This window comes from Echinops telfairi, unplaced genomic scaffold (assembly GCF_000313985.2).
Source record: "Echinops telfairi isolate 266 unplaced genomic scaffold, ASM31398v2 ScPeMD7_2;HRSCAF=8, whole genome shotgun sequence".
NCBI lineage: Eukaryota > Metazoa > Chordata > Mammalia > Afrosoricida > Tenrecidae > Echinops > Echinops telfairi.
Window position 1 is genome coordinate 7,389,760 of NW_022103898.1, and position 13,042 is coordinate 7,402,801.

At 53.8% G+C, this 13,042-nt stretch overlaps 1 protein-coding gene across 3 annotated transcripts in view; it reads left to right on the plus strand.

Moving 5' to 3' along the window:
• ARFGAP3 (ADP ribosylation factor GTPase activating protein 3) overlaps positions 1 to 13,042 on the plus strand; it is a 62,049-nt gene that overhangs the window by 9,450 nt on the left and 39,557 nt on the right. For all 3 annotated transcript variants that reach the window (XM_045291495.1, XM_045291508.1, XM_045291500.1), the window contains exons 3-6: positions 2,419 to 2,491; positions 7,679 to 7,810; positions 8,121 to 8,204; positions 11,702 to 11,789. In XM_045291495.1, the coding sequence (XP_045147430.1) occupies positions 2,419 to 2,491; positions 7,679 to 7,810; positions 8,121 to 8,204; positions 11,702 to 11,789 (377 nt within the window). The remainder of the gene's footprint in view (positions 1 to 2,418; positions 2,492 to 7,678; positions 7,811 to 8,120; positions 8,205 to 11,701; positions 11,790 to 13,042) is intronic.

Consider the following 13,042-nt stretch of genomic DNA (forward strand, 5'->3'; position numbering starts at 1 on the left):
GTTTCCAGGAAAGAAGAAATGAATGACCCACGTGAGCCCCTCCTCTCCTAGGACCAGCTGGCAGGTGATGCAGGGCTCTGGTTGAGGTGGCCGAGTTGCTGGGATAGACAGCCTAAGTGCAGACATCAGACATCCTATGGACCATCCAGTGTGACCGTAGAGAGCTCCCCGGTCAGCCCAGCTCACTTGTAAGAAATGCATCTCAAGAAAGGGGTGGCTTCTTAATTTTTAAAAGATCCTTCAGGACCTTCAGGAGCCCTGGTGACACAGGGTTGGGCGGCTCACCACCGGTGGCTCCAAGGGAGAGCGATGAGCTCTCTGCTCCAGAGAGTGACGGTTTTGGAAAACCCACGGGGGCAGTTCCCGCCTGTCTTACAGGGGTCGCTATGAGTTGGCATCGACTCGCGGGCAGTGGGCTTGTGTTTGGGGTTTTCCTCACACCACTCCTCCTCTCGGTTCATTCCTTTGTCTGACATAGCTGTGCGCTTGAGCGCCGAGGACCGAGAGTTAAAGAGGGACAACAAGGCGGCCATTGCTAACGAGTCACATCAGACCCGAGGGGCCCTGCAGGCAGAGTAGGACGGACTGCCCCGCTGCCGACCGGCCGTTATGAAAGCAGACAGCTGGTGGGTTCAAACTGCCAGCCTTCCAGGGGTAGCCGGATGCTTAACCCCTGCACCATCAGGGCTCCTTGAAGGGGGACTGTGGCTGTACCGACTCGCAGCGACCTGATGTACCGTCGATTGAAACACCGCCCAGTGTGGCACCGCCCTCACAGCTGTCCTTCTGTTTGAGACCGTGTCTCTGCGCCGCGCCTACGGTTTACAGGGGCCGAGCCTTCTTCACAGTCTGCTCGAAGTCCTGAGGTCCTGGGTGACCCTGCTGCCATTTGAAATACCCCCGGTGTGGCTGCCAGCACCATACCAGCCCCCACAGTAGAACAGACAGACAGACAGACAGACAGAGAAGTGGTGGGAAGGAAGATTGGCAAGTGGCAATGCTTGTGGCTCCATTCAAGGACAAACTTAACCCGCTCCTGTCGGAGGAGCTATTCTGTGTGTGTGCCAGGCCCCGTGCCAGGCCCTTCACAGGAAACTGGCACAGCGCTGGCCCCCTCTGACCTCGCCACTTAGTGGAGGACACAGAGGGGAGCGGTGTGGTAGTGTTGCCACGGCAATGCTAGGGATGGCGACAGTTGCCGTGTATCATGGGCCAGACACTGTCCTAAGCACGTCAGGGGTTTGTTCGCTCATCTGGTATCCACAGACAAGGAGAGAAAGCACAGAGAGACGAAAGGCCTCTCCCAAGCTCCCGCCAAACGGAGGTCAAGGGGCAGGGTTGAGACTTGCACTCTCAGCTCTTTCTGGAGCTGCTTGTTAACCTCTCTCTGCCCCATTGCAGAGGATTGGAGGGGCACAGGACTCAGCCTGGGGGCTCATGGGAAGTGGCGCCCATGCCAGTTCTTCCAGAGAAAGAGCAATTGAGTATCTACTCAATGAAGGAGCATGGGATCATTATGCCCAGTGGTCAGAAATTCTAAGTTTCCAAGGAGGAAATTCAAGCTGGATTCAAAAGTAGCCATGGAACAAGGGATATCATTGCTGACATCGGGTGGATCTGGGCTGAAAGCGGAGAATTCCAGAAAGATGCTGCCCTGTGCTCTATTGATAATGCAAAGGCATTTGACTCAATGAGTCCTAATGACTGATACCATGGAGGAGAAGAATGGGACTTTCAAAACACTTCCTGTGCTCACACAGAACCTGAACGCAGACCAAGAGACCGTCGTTTGAACTGAACAAGAGCGTGCTGAGTGATTGGAAATGAGGAAAGGTGTGCGTCAGGGCTGTAGTCTTTCACCACCCTCATTCCATGTATGCTGAACAAGTCACCTGAGAAGCGAGGCCACAGGAAGAGGCATGTGACGTCAGGATTAGAAGAGAGCTCCAGAGGAGGTGACAGCTGGTGGCCGGAGAGCTCACAATGCTCAGGTAGCCCCGAGGGCCTGGTCTCCTCTGTGCATGACTGTAGTCACACCACGCCACGCCACGCCAGTAGCACGTCTGCTACCCTGACTCCAGCCAGCCATCCTAGTGAGGGCACAGGACGCAGCCCACAGCCCGGTGGGGCTGCTGGAGTGCCTGCCTACGCGTCTCTCACTCACAGCGGGTTACATACAACTTGGTGACGTTTCTCCACGTGGATCAGTGCGCTGTTGGGCTTGCCTGGGTCAACCTGGAAGGAGCCTGGAGGGAACCCACATGGGGTCCCCACGTCTAGCAGCCTGTATCCCGATCACACAAACTTGGAATTCTCTAGGGTCCTGCAGACCCAGGAACTGTGAAGGAAGCTGGGGGGTTGATCCCTTGCTCCCAGGGAAGCAGAGTGTTAACACGTAGAAATCCACTTTCCATTTAGATCGACAGAGCTGGATTCGAACTGGTCTTGGTTTCAGCTGAGGTGCATGCAAGTTGGAGGAAATGCGAACGCGGTAAGTTCACCTGCGCCCCATCCTTTTCCTCCATGCCTCGAGACCCACACTGCAGTTGGTTACACTGGTCAAGAAGCCCAATGCGTGTCTGCAACCTTTTGTTGTACCTCTGTCAGCAGTTTCTAGCCCAGGAATCTCACCCAGTAGGCCACGGCCTCCGGGCATGTTGGAGGTGGGACAAAAGAGCTTGGTGGGCTTTGAACTGATGTACTCAGCTGTTCGGTACACACCCCGGACACCTGTGGGCTTGGGACTGGGGATCCAGTGACAAACCAGCCATACAGGGTCCTCTTTTCCCAGCAGAGACGGCCGGGAAATGACTACAGAAATGAGAAAAGAATTCTGGGTGATAAGCACTTTGAAAAACGGACCAGGCTGTAGTAATATGGGGGAGCCAGAGCCTGCTTTTCAACAACAGACTTTCCCCCAATGTTTCAAAGATGTGAACAGCTTTGTGACCATCACCACAACCACTTGTAGAGCAGCTCCTTCATTCTGGGACCCAGTACGATTAGCTCCCTGCTGCCCACCAGCCTCCCCTGTGCTAACCCTGAGGAGCTATTAATCTAGTTACTATCCCGGTGGTTTACCTATCTTGGGTTTTATATAAAGAAAATCATACAAAACCCCCCAGCAATAGCAGCAAAGTAAAACGCAGACATATCTTAACCCAAACGAAAGCAGATCATAGAAAGTAGAACAAATTAAAAATAAGTCAAAATGGAAAATAATAATATGTTAATCTAAAATTTTTTTATTTATTTAAAATGTTAAATTTTAACCTGACTATATCTGTAGTTATAGTGATCCTCTAAGACAAGGTATAACTGCCCCTGTGTTCCCCAGAACTGTAAATCTTTATATTAGAAAGCCTTGTCTTTCTCCCTCACAGCAGCTGGTGGTTTCAAACTGCTGACCTTGTGATTAGCGGCCCAACTTGTAACCACTGCACCACGAGAGCACCTCTAGGAGCACTTGGAGTCGGAAATGACTTGATGGCAGGGAGTTTGGAGTTTGAGTTATAGCTACACTAATCCACTTTGCAGAGCACTCCAAGGGCAAGCCCATTCATACCCTGGTCAGTGGCCTGAGGGAATGTAGTGGAGACTGAATCTGCACAGGGACTCAGCAAATGGGTGTTGAACTTTCACTGTCACCCTTAGCCTTCTGCAAACTGGACGCTCAGAGTTTACAATTGACAGAGTTCAAATATGATTCCCACCTATGATCTTGGATTTTTTTATTTACAATCCTTGGATCACCCAGGCTGATGTGCTCCTTCCATATGGACTTAGCTAACACTTGCTTTAGGGTACAAAAGAGACCCCAATCTCAAATATAGTTTAAGGAGGGCATTTATTACGGGACAAAGACACAGGCATATCACCCAGATGAGGGAGGCCGTTAGCATGTGGTCAGAGTGGTGTGTGAGGGGTCACAGGGAGGATGCTAGTTAAATGCGTCATGGACCGAAAGGAACTATCACAAATTGTGAATGGTGGCAGAGCAATACATCAGGGTTACAGGCGGGACGAGGAAGCGGGATGCACGGTCGTTAGCTGGAGGAGCTTGCAAGATTGGTCCAAGGTCTCTTGACCAAGGCAGTCAGGGAGCTACTAAGAGGACATAACTCATGACTGAGTGACCTCCTGCCCTGCCCCCCGTGTGGTGATCTCCATCAAGGACACACCCAGGCAAGCCCCTCAGAGAGACTGCCCCTCCCAGGGCGGGCTGGAGAAAAGGGGAGCTGACCCACTTCCCCTGCTTTCCCTCAGAGGCCAAGGTTGTCTGCGCCCTTGCTTATGATCAGAGGAGACTTGATGGAGCCCTTGGGTTGTCACTGTCATCCATGGCCGTCTGCAAACCGGGGTGCTCAGAATTTAAGCTTCAATCCAAGACGGCTGCTTGTGTTAAGACAAGCCTTTAAGACCCGGATGCTGTTCTTTCTGAAAGCTGGGCCCCATCTGATTTCTTCAATACACTTTGCTGTGGCACCCACATGGTCAGTGATCTCCTCATGAGGGCAAGGATTGAGTCGGGCCACGTCTTAGTTTAGGACTCACGTTTAAGCACGAACTCAAAACCCCCTTCACACCCGTGTGTGTCCCTGGCCCACTTCAGGGACGTCATTATCAGCTTGTTGAGAAACACTTGAACTAACTCCACGAGACATTTGGTAGTTGTAATAATAGTACTGTTAATCTGGCCAGTGGTAGAGATTTAAAGTACTGTTGAGAAAAGGGCAGTATGCATCTATAGGAAAGCTTTTCAGAGTAAACCATGTGGAGTGTTCACGACTAGAGGTCTCTGAACATGGTTTCAGAAAGCAGTGAGGTTAGATACAAGGCACACACTCATTCACGGAGGCCAGACTGCAGGAGTCAGATGTCACAAACAGTACGGAAATAGCAAGTACATGGTAGTCTTCCATCGCCAATTAGCGGGCAGCCTCGCACAAAATGCAAAACCCAGGTCCCCTGACTCCCCAAACCACGCAGGCCGGCAGCTGCTTCCTTCTCACCGGGCTCTACGCTTCAGCTCTCAGGCCTACCGGAGCATTTCCGTTCCTTTCATCTGCAACAGATTAAGGTGGTTAAGGTAAAGCCCGCTTCCTTCAAGTGAGGTGTCCAAACCACCCAGTTCTGCCGTGGCCTCTGAAGAATGCTGTGCACCTGCTAAAGACGAAATCTAAAGCACAGGTGGCCGGCAGTAGGTAGTCAGGGTCACCGAGGGCTGAAAAGAAATTCAGTCCAACATGCACGATTAGCAAGATCATACTGGACACATTCTCCCATTGGGAGTCTATCTAAATCATGTTCAGTGTTTTCCCCGAGGGCGGACTGCCCTCCTTGGTTTACCCAAGTTCTCACAGACAGACAGACAGACTCCCCTCCTCCCCGCTTCAGTTATGAACTCCCACTGAAATTCCCTGAGAGCATTGCATGAATGCCTATGAATGTGGGGTGACCATGCGACAGTGAGGGGAGGCCTCCTCTGAAGAAGTGGTTTTAAGACGTACAAATAAGGGCATGAGAAATGGATCGTAAGTTTTAGACAGGCATACAAACCAGGCTGTTTGGGAGACTGGATTAAATGATCACATGACCGGAGAGGGTGACTTTTCTGTGTGGAGATTGGAAGGCTGCCAGCTGCTTGCTTTTGAATCAGTATTTAGCTGACTAAACCAGCAAATTAACACCCCAACCCCCAAAGGCACCTCGTCTATAGATCTTCGAATACAGTGACAAACCTTGTTAGTGGTCCACTTGGTGATCAGTGGTACAATTCAGTTTTTGAATGTTCAGCTGATTTATCATTTCAGAGACCAGATTTGAAGACAACGTCTAGGGCAGTGGTTCTCAACCTGTGGGTCATGACCCCCTTGGGAGGGCGGGGGGACGAAGAGCCCTTTTACGGGGGTCACCTGATTCGTGACAGTAGCAAAATCATAGTGATGAAATAGCAATGAAAATAAGTTTATGGTTGGGGGTCCACCACAACATGAGAAACTATGAGAGGGTCGCGCCATGAGGAAGGTTGAGAACCATTGGTCTAGGGAGATGACATTGGGGTTTTTAGGGTTGGGTGGCAGGACCCCATTGTCTTACCACGGTCCTTATTCTGCTTTCCCACTGGCTCTTATTCTTGCATCCTGATTGGTCCTTATTCCAGATTGCTTTTGTCAGCCTCAGCTGTGTACCTCCTTATCCTGGGCATTGCTGGGATGAGTCATCAGGGCATGAGAGGTGGAGTGGGTCATGTGAGGCTGTTTGGGATAGATGGTCTGAATTCTCCAAGCTTGAAAAGCCGTCTGATTTGAGTTCAGTCCTTCAGAGGGAAGGGCCTGTGTCAATGTCCGGTCCCACAGGCCTTCGGATGGCTGGTTCTCACCCACTTCTCACTCTTGCTCCTGCGCTGGCCACCACTGGCAAACTCAAATTCAGGAGGGAAATTCTTTGAAGTGTAATTTTCATTTCTCCCTAATGAGAGAAGTAAATACTAAAGAGTAAGGGTTGGTTGGGCTAGGATGAATTTCAGAGGGCCACAGGGTATTACGACTGTGCGTTGTCCATGTGCCTCCGTGAAGGGTACACGTCTTAGGTGTTTCAAGCACCCCACCCCCCATTATCACAATAGGCATAAACTCGCTCCTAAACCCACTATGCTGATCCCACAGCTAAGTCTTCCCAGGGTGGGGAGCCCCCTCCCCAACCTGAGAGAGCAGCTTTCTCCTCTCAGACCAGTGACGTGGTTTGCAGGCCAAGCCAGGGTAGCGGCCAGGCGCTTGCTTAGCAGTGGTGGGTGAAAGAATGGGGCCTCTGCTTGGGTGACGCCAGCCCAGCCCCACACTCCCGCTGTGCCCTTGGGTAAGTGGTTGAGTCTCCCTGTGCTCCAGGGTTCCTTGGTGTAAAGTAGGGACAATGACTGTGACTAAGGACCTGGCAGTGAGGATTTGACCTGAACTGGCCCTCCAAGACCCTCCTGCTCAGTCCACAGCACCTGTGGCGTGGATAGCAGAGATTCTGAGCCAGCCAGCTTTAATTCTGTGCCGAGACCCCAATGAGGAACTTGGGGCCCACCTTTCTCCTGGTTTCACACTGTTTCCTCGTTGTCCCTCTGTTGTGCTTAGTCGGGAACAAGGCCAGTGTGAGGGTGTCCAAAATCCCGAGTCCACATACTCCAAAATGTGCATGAAAAGGGAGGAGTCCTAGTCCCAGGAAGCCTCTCCCAGACACATGCCTCGAACGACAGAGTGGTGACAGCAAGCCGGAGGTTTCCGTGTCTTGTCCACGGTCCTTGCCCAGTCTTAACCAATTACTGTTTTCGCCTCTTTGGGGAGAATCCCCTTTCTGCAAGGAAATGTCGATTTGTTTCCAAGGCTTGGGCCTTCACTTGCTCATCACAACCAAGCGCACTGCCAACTCACAGCGGCCCCATGGCACAGGGAGAACTGCCCCTGTGGGTTTCTGAGACGGTCCCTCTGAGGAAGTAGGCAGCCTCATCTTTCTCCCGCAGAGTGGTCCGTGGCTTGGAACTGCTGGCCCTGCGGTTAGCAGCCCAACGCTTGCCCGCTGTGCCGCCCGGGCTCCTGGGTGGTCCCTGGGGTAGGATTTGCAAATGTCCCCTGAGGTCCGGTTGCCCGGTTGGAGTCCACATACCCTTTCTCTCCTCGGCACTGTCCTCCAGTCTTCCTTCTTCCACCAACACGGCTGCTCCACCAGTGACACCAATGCCAAGTACAACAGCCGGGCCGCCCAGCTCTACAGGGAGAAAGTCAAGTCTCTGGCCTCCCAGGCCACACGGAAGCATGGCACGGACGTGAGTCTTGGGTGTGGTGGATGGTCTTGTCCAGTTGGGAAAGGGGTGTTTACCTTGAGCCTGCACTTAGTCAAGAAGCCTCGGTCCTCCCTGTACAGAAGCGGTTTGTGGCTCTGGGCTCGCAGACTTTGAGAAGGCCCGGGGCCTCCAGGTCCTAGGCGGACGCCTGTTGTAAGTCTACTCAGAGGCCCTGCAGGCATGGGACTGACTGTGGAAGAGTAGCGCTGCCAGTCCTGAGCTAGCACGTCTCCAGGAGGGGAGTGAGGGCGGGAGAGAAAGGCCAGGCTAACGCTGCTGGTTTTCCCTCTAGCTGTGGCTGGACAGTTGTGTGGCTCCATCCTTGTCCCCGCCACCAAAAGAGGAGGATTTTTTTGCGTCACATGCTCTTCCCGAGGTATGTCCTCTGCTTGATGTCTTAGTAAGATGCATTTGCTCTGACACGCGTGGCAGGTCTGTGCTCCGAATGTATCAGCTGTGGTCCTGGGGAAGCGGCTGTAACAAACATCCCCCTAACAAGGGTATGAGAACAAGATGGACATCAATGGATTGTCAAAGGCTGGAGGCGGGCTGCCCAGGGCTGGCTGAGGGACTTTGCTTCTTCTCCACATGGTGGCCTTCCTCTCAAGGTTCAGAGTGGCTGCTCCAGGCCAGGATCTGCCCCAGTGTGGTATGGCGGGTACAGAGAGTCAGGGAGCAGAGTGCCCAAGAGTTTGCCGAATAAGTCTCGAGAGAACATGCATCACAGCCGCTTGTGTCCCGCTGGCCGGCTCCGGGTCACATGCCTCTCCTGAGCCACTGAGGGCTACTGGGAAGCGGAACCTTTCTCCATCTTTGGGGATGGCTGTCTGACCCAGTCCAGGAGCAGACAGACCATGCAGACAGGGCTTCTCAAAGCCAAAGTTGGATGGAGATTTGAGCCTCGGGCTGGGCGCATAGCTGTGTAGGTCAACCACACGTCAGGGAGAGGGTTAGAAGGTTGTGAGGGACGGCCAGTTCAAGGGGGCAGTGGCATCAACGCCACCTCCTGGCAATTCCCATGGAAGTCAGAATCAGCCGGAGCTCCACGGGGTTTCCAAGACTGGGATTTTGGATGTCCATCTCCAGGACTCTCGAGGTGCCTTAGGGTGGGCTGGGGGTCCCCTTGCTGCCCGTCTTGCCATGCAGTATCATCCCTGTGGCCAGGAGCCTCTATGACGGCCGTCTGCAGTCTTGCCTGCGTTATGGCTGCGGTCCCGAGGAGGAAATCATGCAGAACAAGGTCCATGTTGGTGGGCCTCCCGGCACAGCCACTTCCTTTTGTAAATGTGCTGTTGTCGTTGCGACGGCCCCTGCAGAAGGTGGGCAGACAGGGAGTCCAGATGGGATGTACGGCTCCCGGAGCTGACAGTGTTTATGAATGAGCCCTCAAGGAAGTGTGTCCACGCCTGGCAGGAGCCTCGGCTGTCCTGCCGGCTGCCTGAGTGCCCCAAAGGCTGCCCCTTTCCCCCCAGCTCCTCTGTCTGCCTGACAATTTTCAAGTTAAAATTGCACAAAACGGCTACACCTGGATTCTTGTTTCTTCCTAGTATAGCTTCACATACATGTTTTCTTGAGCTTAGTAACTTGCACCAGAAACAGCCACTCAAAAAGCGAGGGGCAGTATCGGATGCGTGAGGCTCGTGAGGAATGGGTGCTTCCTCCCTGCTGCAGCCAGCACTGCCCTGTGTGCCAGGCAGTGCAGAGGCTGGACAGGAATGGTGAGCACAGCAAACAGGGTCCCTGCCCTGGAAGGCATGGCCTCCAGGAGGCTGGTGTGTTGGTGGGCGCCATCCAGTTGGTGCTGCCTCCTGCGGCTGAGTACAACTACCCCACGGGCCTTGGAGGTAGATGGCAGAGCGGCAGCCTCGTGGTTAGCAGCACAAACTCAGTTCTTTCCGAAACACCTCTCGTGAAGAAAAGATGAGTCCCTGCCTTCAGAGTCTAATCAAACTCATAAGAAGCCCCCTCGGGTCAGAGAAGAGGGGTGGGGTGCTGTGTACCCTAGGGCTTTTGGGGGCTGGTTTTTTAGAGGACTCCAGCGCCTGCCTGCCAAGAAGCCTCTGGGTGGTCTCCAAACGCCAGGCTTTAGTGGGCTGCCACACGTGCTAACAGTGGGGACGCCCACCCTGCTGTTAACCTGCAAGGAGGTCAGCTTTGCTCATTTGCTTTTCCAATAAAGACACAGCATAACATAGGTCAGCTCCTGGTGAGAGCTCCAAACCTTTGAGTTTTCTTTTCTTTTTTAATTATTTGGAACCAATGAGACCAAATTCCACAAATTCCTTTAGTGCTTCTCCTGTGTAAGCATGCCACTGCTTCAAACAGCCCCATTCTCTGGGCCCTCCCCAGCTCATCTGCATGGCTGCGTCCCCCCCACCAGGGGCTGGTCATTTGCATGGACAACAAGTCAGCCTTGGGCTCCTTGGGGGAGGGGGCAAGGGGGGGGCTACTGACCCTGATTTTGGCGAGAGCTCCCTAGTTAGAGCCCCCAGACAAAGGAGAGAGCCCCCCAGCTTGTTAGAATCCTAAGCAGAAGGGGCTTTATCATGAAAGGGTCTGAGTCCTTCCCTGTTGGGGTCTAAGGCCTGAGCCTTGGGCACCTCTTTGGTGCCCTCCTTCCCTCCCTCCCTCCCTCCCTCCCTCCGGGAGCCATAGTCAGAGCTGAGGGCCCTGGGGTACTGTCTGCAGTTCCTAGAAGCAGTTATCAGCAGTTACTGAGCTCACTGCTCTTTAGGGGAGACCTCCTGTAACAGCCTTGGTGGGGTTGGGGGTAGAGGTGGAGTAGGCAGAGTTCAGAGCCCAGGTTTCAGCCTCCTTCTGACTCCCAAGGCAGCTTTCCCTGGGGTACAGCTAGCTGACCTTCCACAGTGGGCCGGGGCTCTTTAGCATCTGCTCCTCAGGGAAGCTCCATCCTGGAAGAGGAACAGGAAGTGCCCTGAGCACCTGCAGCTGCGTGCTCCTGGTGCAGGTACCTGGGATGGGTTGCCCTTCCGCTCTACAGGGGTCTTAAGGGAAATAGAGAAATAGAAACATGGTGGTATGGCTTCAAGTTGCAAATTCTGGTTTGGATTGATGTTTATTTTAGGATATTTACATGCACACAGACAACGCATGATAGGTATTTGTGTAGGCACAGTTTTGGCGCACACTCCTGCACACACATGTAAATTTATGAACTATAACACTAGCTCTGCCCTCTGAGAGTGGTGGGGCCCCAGTACAGCAAGCACACGCAGCACCCTGACCTTGGTGCCTACGTCCCGGCTTTAGGGAAGACAGACAAGGAACATGGCAGGTTCTAAGGTTGGAGCGGGGTTGTCGGTGGGGGGAACATCCTGCAGTGCTGTTGAGGAAGAGAGTGCTCTAAGTGAAGAAGGGGACCGGACGTGGCAAAGGCCTCGGGGCAGCCTGAAGAGCAGGAACAACTTGCACCACAAACAAATCATGTTGGCGTCCGATTGTGACCCACAGGATGAGATCCGTATTTCTGCATGCATGCTGATGTCAAAGATGGTCGAATGGAGGGCCGTGGCCATGGGCTAGGCTTGGGTCACCATGCCTGTCCACAGGGAGGAGCCCTAGTGATGCTCACCGCGAGGTGGGAGGTTCAAACCCACTGTGACTCTGCAGGAGAAGGAAAGACCCACGGGCTGCTCCCATAGAGACGGCAGCTGCCCCACTGCCAGAGCCCCCACCTGTGCCAGCACCGTCACATGGCTGTGCCCGCCCCACCCTCCCATGACAGCCCTGTAACAGGGATTTTGATAATGGGAGCTTAGAATGTAATATTGTCCCTCCTTCCCACGGAGGCAGGTAGTGGGGAGGCAGCTGTCCCCACCCCCAGCTCTGACCTGGTCTCTTGCCTCGTTTCAGGGGAGCGACGTGACGAGGCTCCCCACCCAGCCAGCACAGCTGCCTCTGACACCCAGGCCTGCGGAAGCCCCTCCAGAGACCCACGAAGGTAGAGTCCTCGGGCAGCTGGGGGACATCGGGGGTGGATGAGCCGGTGGGGAGGAGGACGCCGGGGCATGGACATGGTCAGAAGCAATCGCCTCCCTAAGGAGGAGAGGCCTGGAAGTGATCGTGCCAGAGTGCCGCCTGAGGAATGCGGTGCCGAGGGTTTCCGCGTGACACACGCCTGAGCGGTTGCCTTTTTGTGATGAGTATGTGCTGCCCTTACAATCAGAAGAGCAAGATCTCCGTGGCAGACACGCAGGGAAAACAACCCTTGTAGACGGTTGACACCTCGTAATGATTCAGAGTTGGCGGCTGTGTTAGGCGGGTGTCTAGAGAAGCGAATCCAGTGGTACTCGCCTACGTATAAGAAGGAGCATTATTTCAAGAAGCAATGACTTATCAAGAAGGCATCCCAGCCCAACTCAGACCCGTAGGTGCAATACTAGTCCACAAGTCTCTCTCCAGACTCCTGCAGCCACATGCAATGACAGACTGCAGGGAGGTCGCGGGCCGGTGGGTGCAGAGGCGTGTGGATCCGAGGCCGGTGAAGCTTGGCAGGGCTGCAGTGGCTCTCAGGGTCAGTGGCAGAGTCCCAGCAGGCAGGGAGGCGAGGGGGCAGAGAGAGAGGAGGAGATTGCCAGGGTCCTCCTTCTAAGAAGGCCACGTCGGTAACCTGACTAACAGGTTGGATTCCACCTGTGCCCTTCCAGACTTCTTCAAGGTGACGTAAAGTCATCTCACTGCCACCGGGACTTAGTTCACGTACTGTAGGGTTCTGTGTTTCATACAGCTTCAAAACTCACCTGTGTGATACTGCCAGCAGGTTGGCAGTAAATGATTCTTAGCAGAGGTTGGAGTCACAGAGAATAGAGAATGTTGTAAGACGAGAAGTCACTTCTTTTGTCTTGGATTATGGCCACCAGGCTGGGGGTTGAGCCCCAGATTTCCAGGAGAACCTCGAGGCCTTAAGAGGCCTGCTTCTCATGGCTCTGCACAGGAGCACCCATGCCCAGGGGAGCCTAGGGGTGCTTCTCATCATGGGGGATTCAGTCAATGGAGTTGGAAAAACTGGCTCACACTTTGGGAAAGCAATAGAAAACAAAGCAGGACGCACGCCTTACTCCTCGCACCAAACGAGACAGGCACAGGTGAGCAAAGACAGCCCAGAGGGGAAAGTCTGATGGTGCCGGGAGGAGCCGTGCTGAACTTTCCTATTAGGCGAGGACCTTGCATCCATTCTCGGGCCTCAGAGGACTA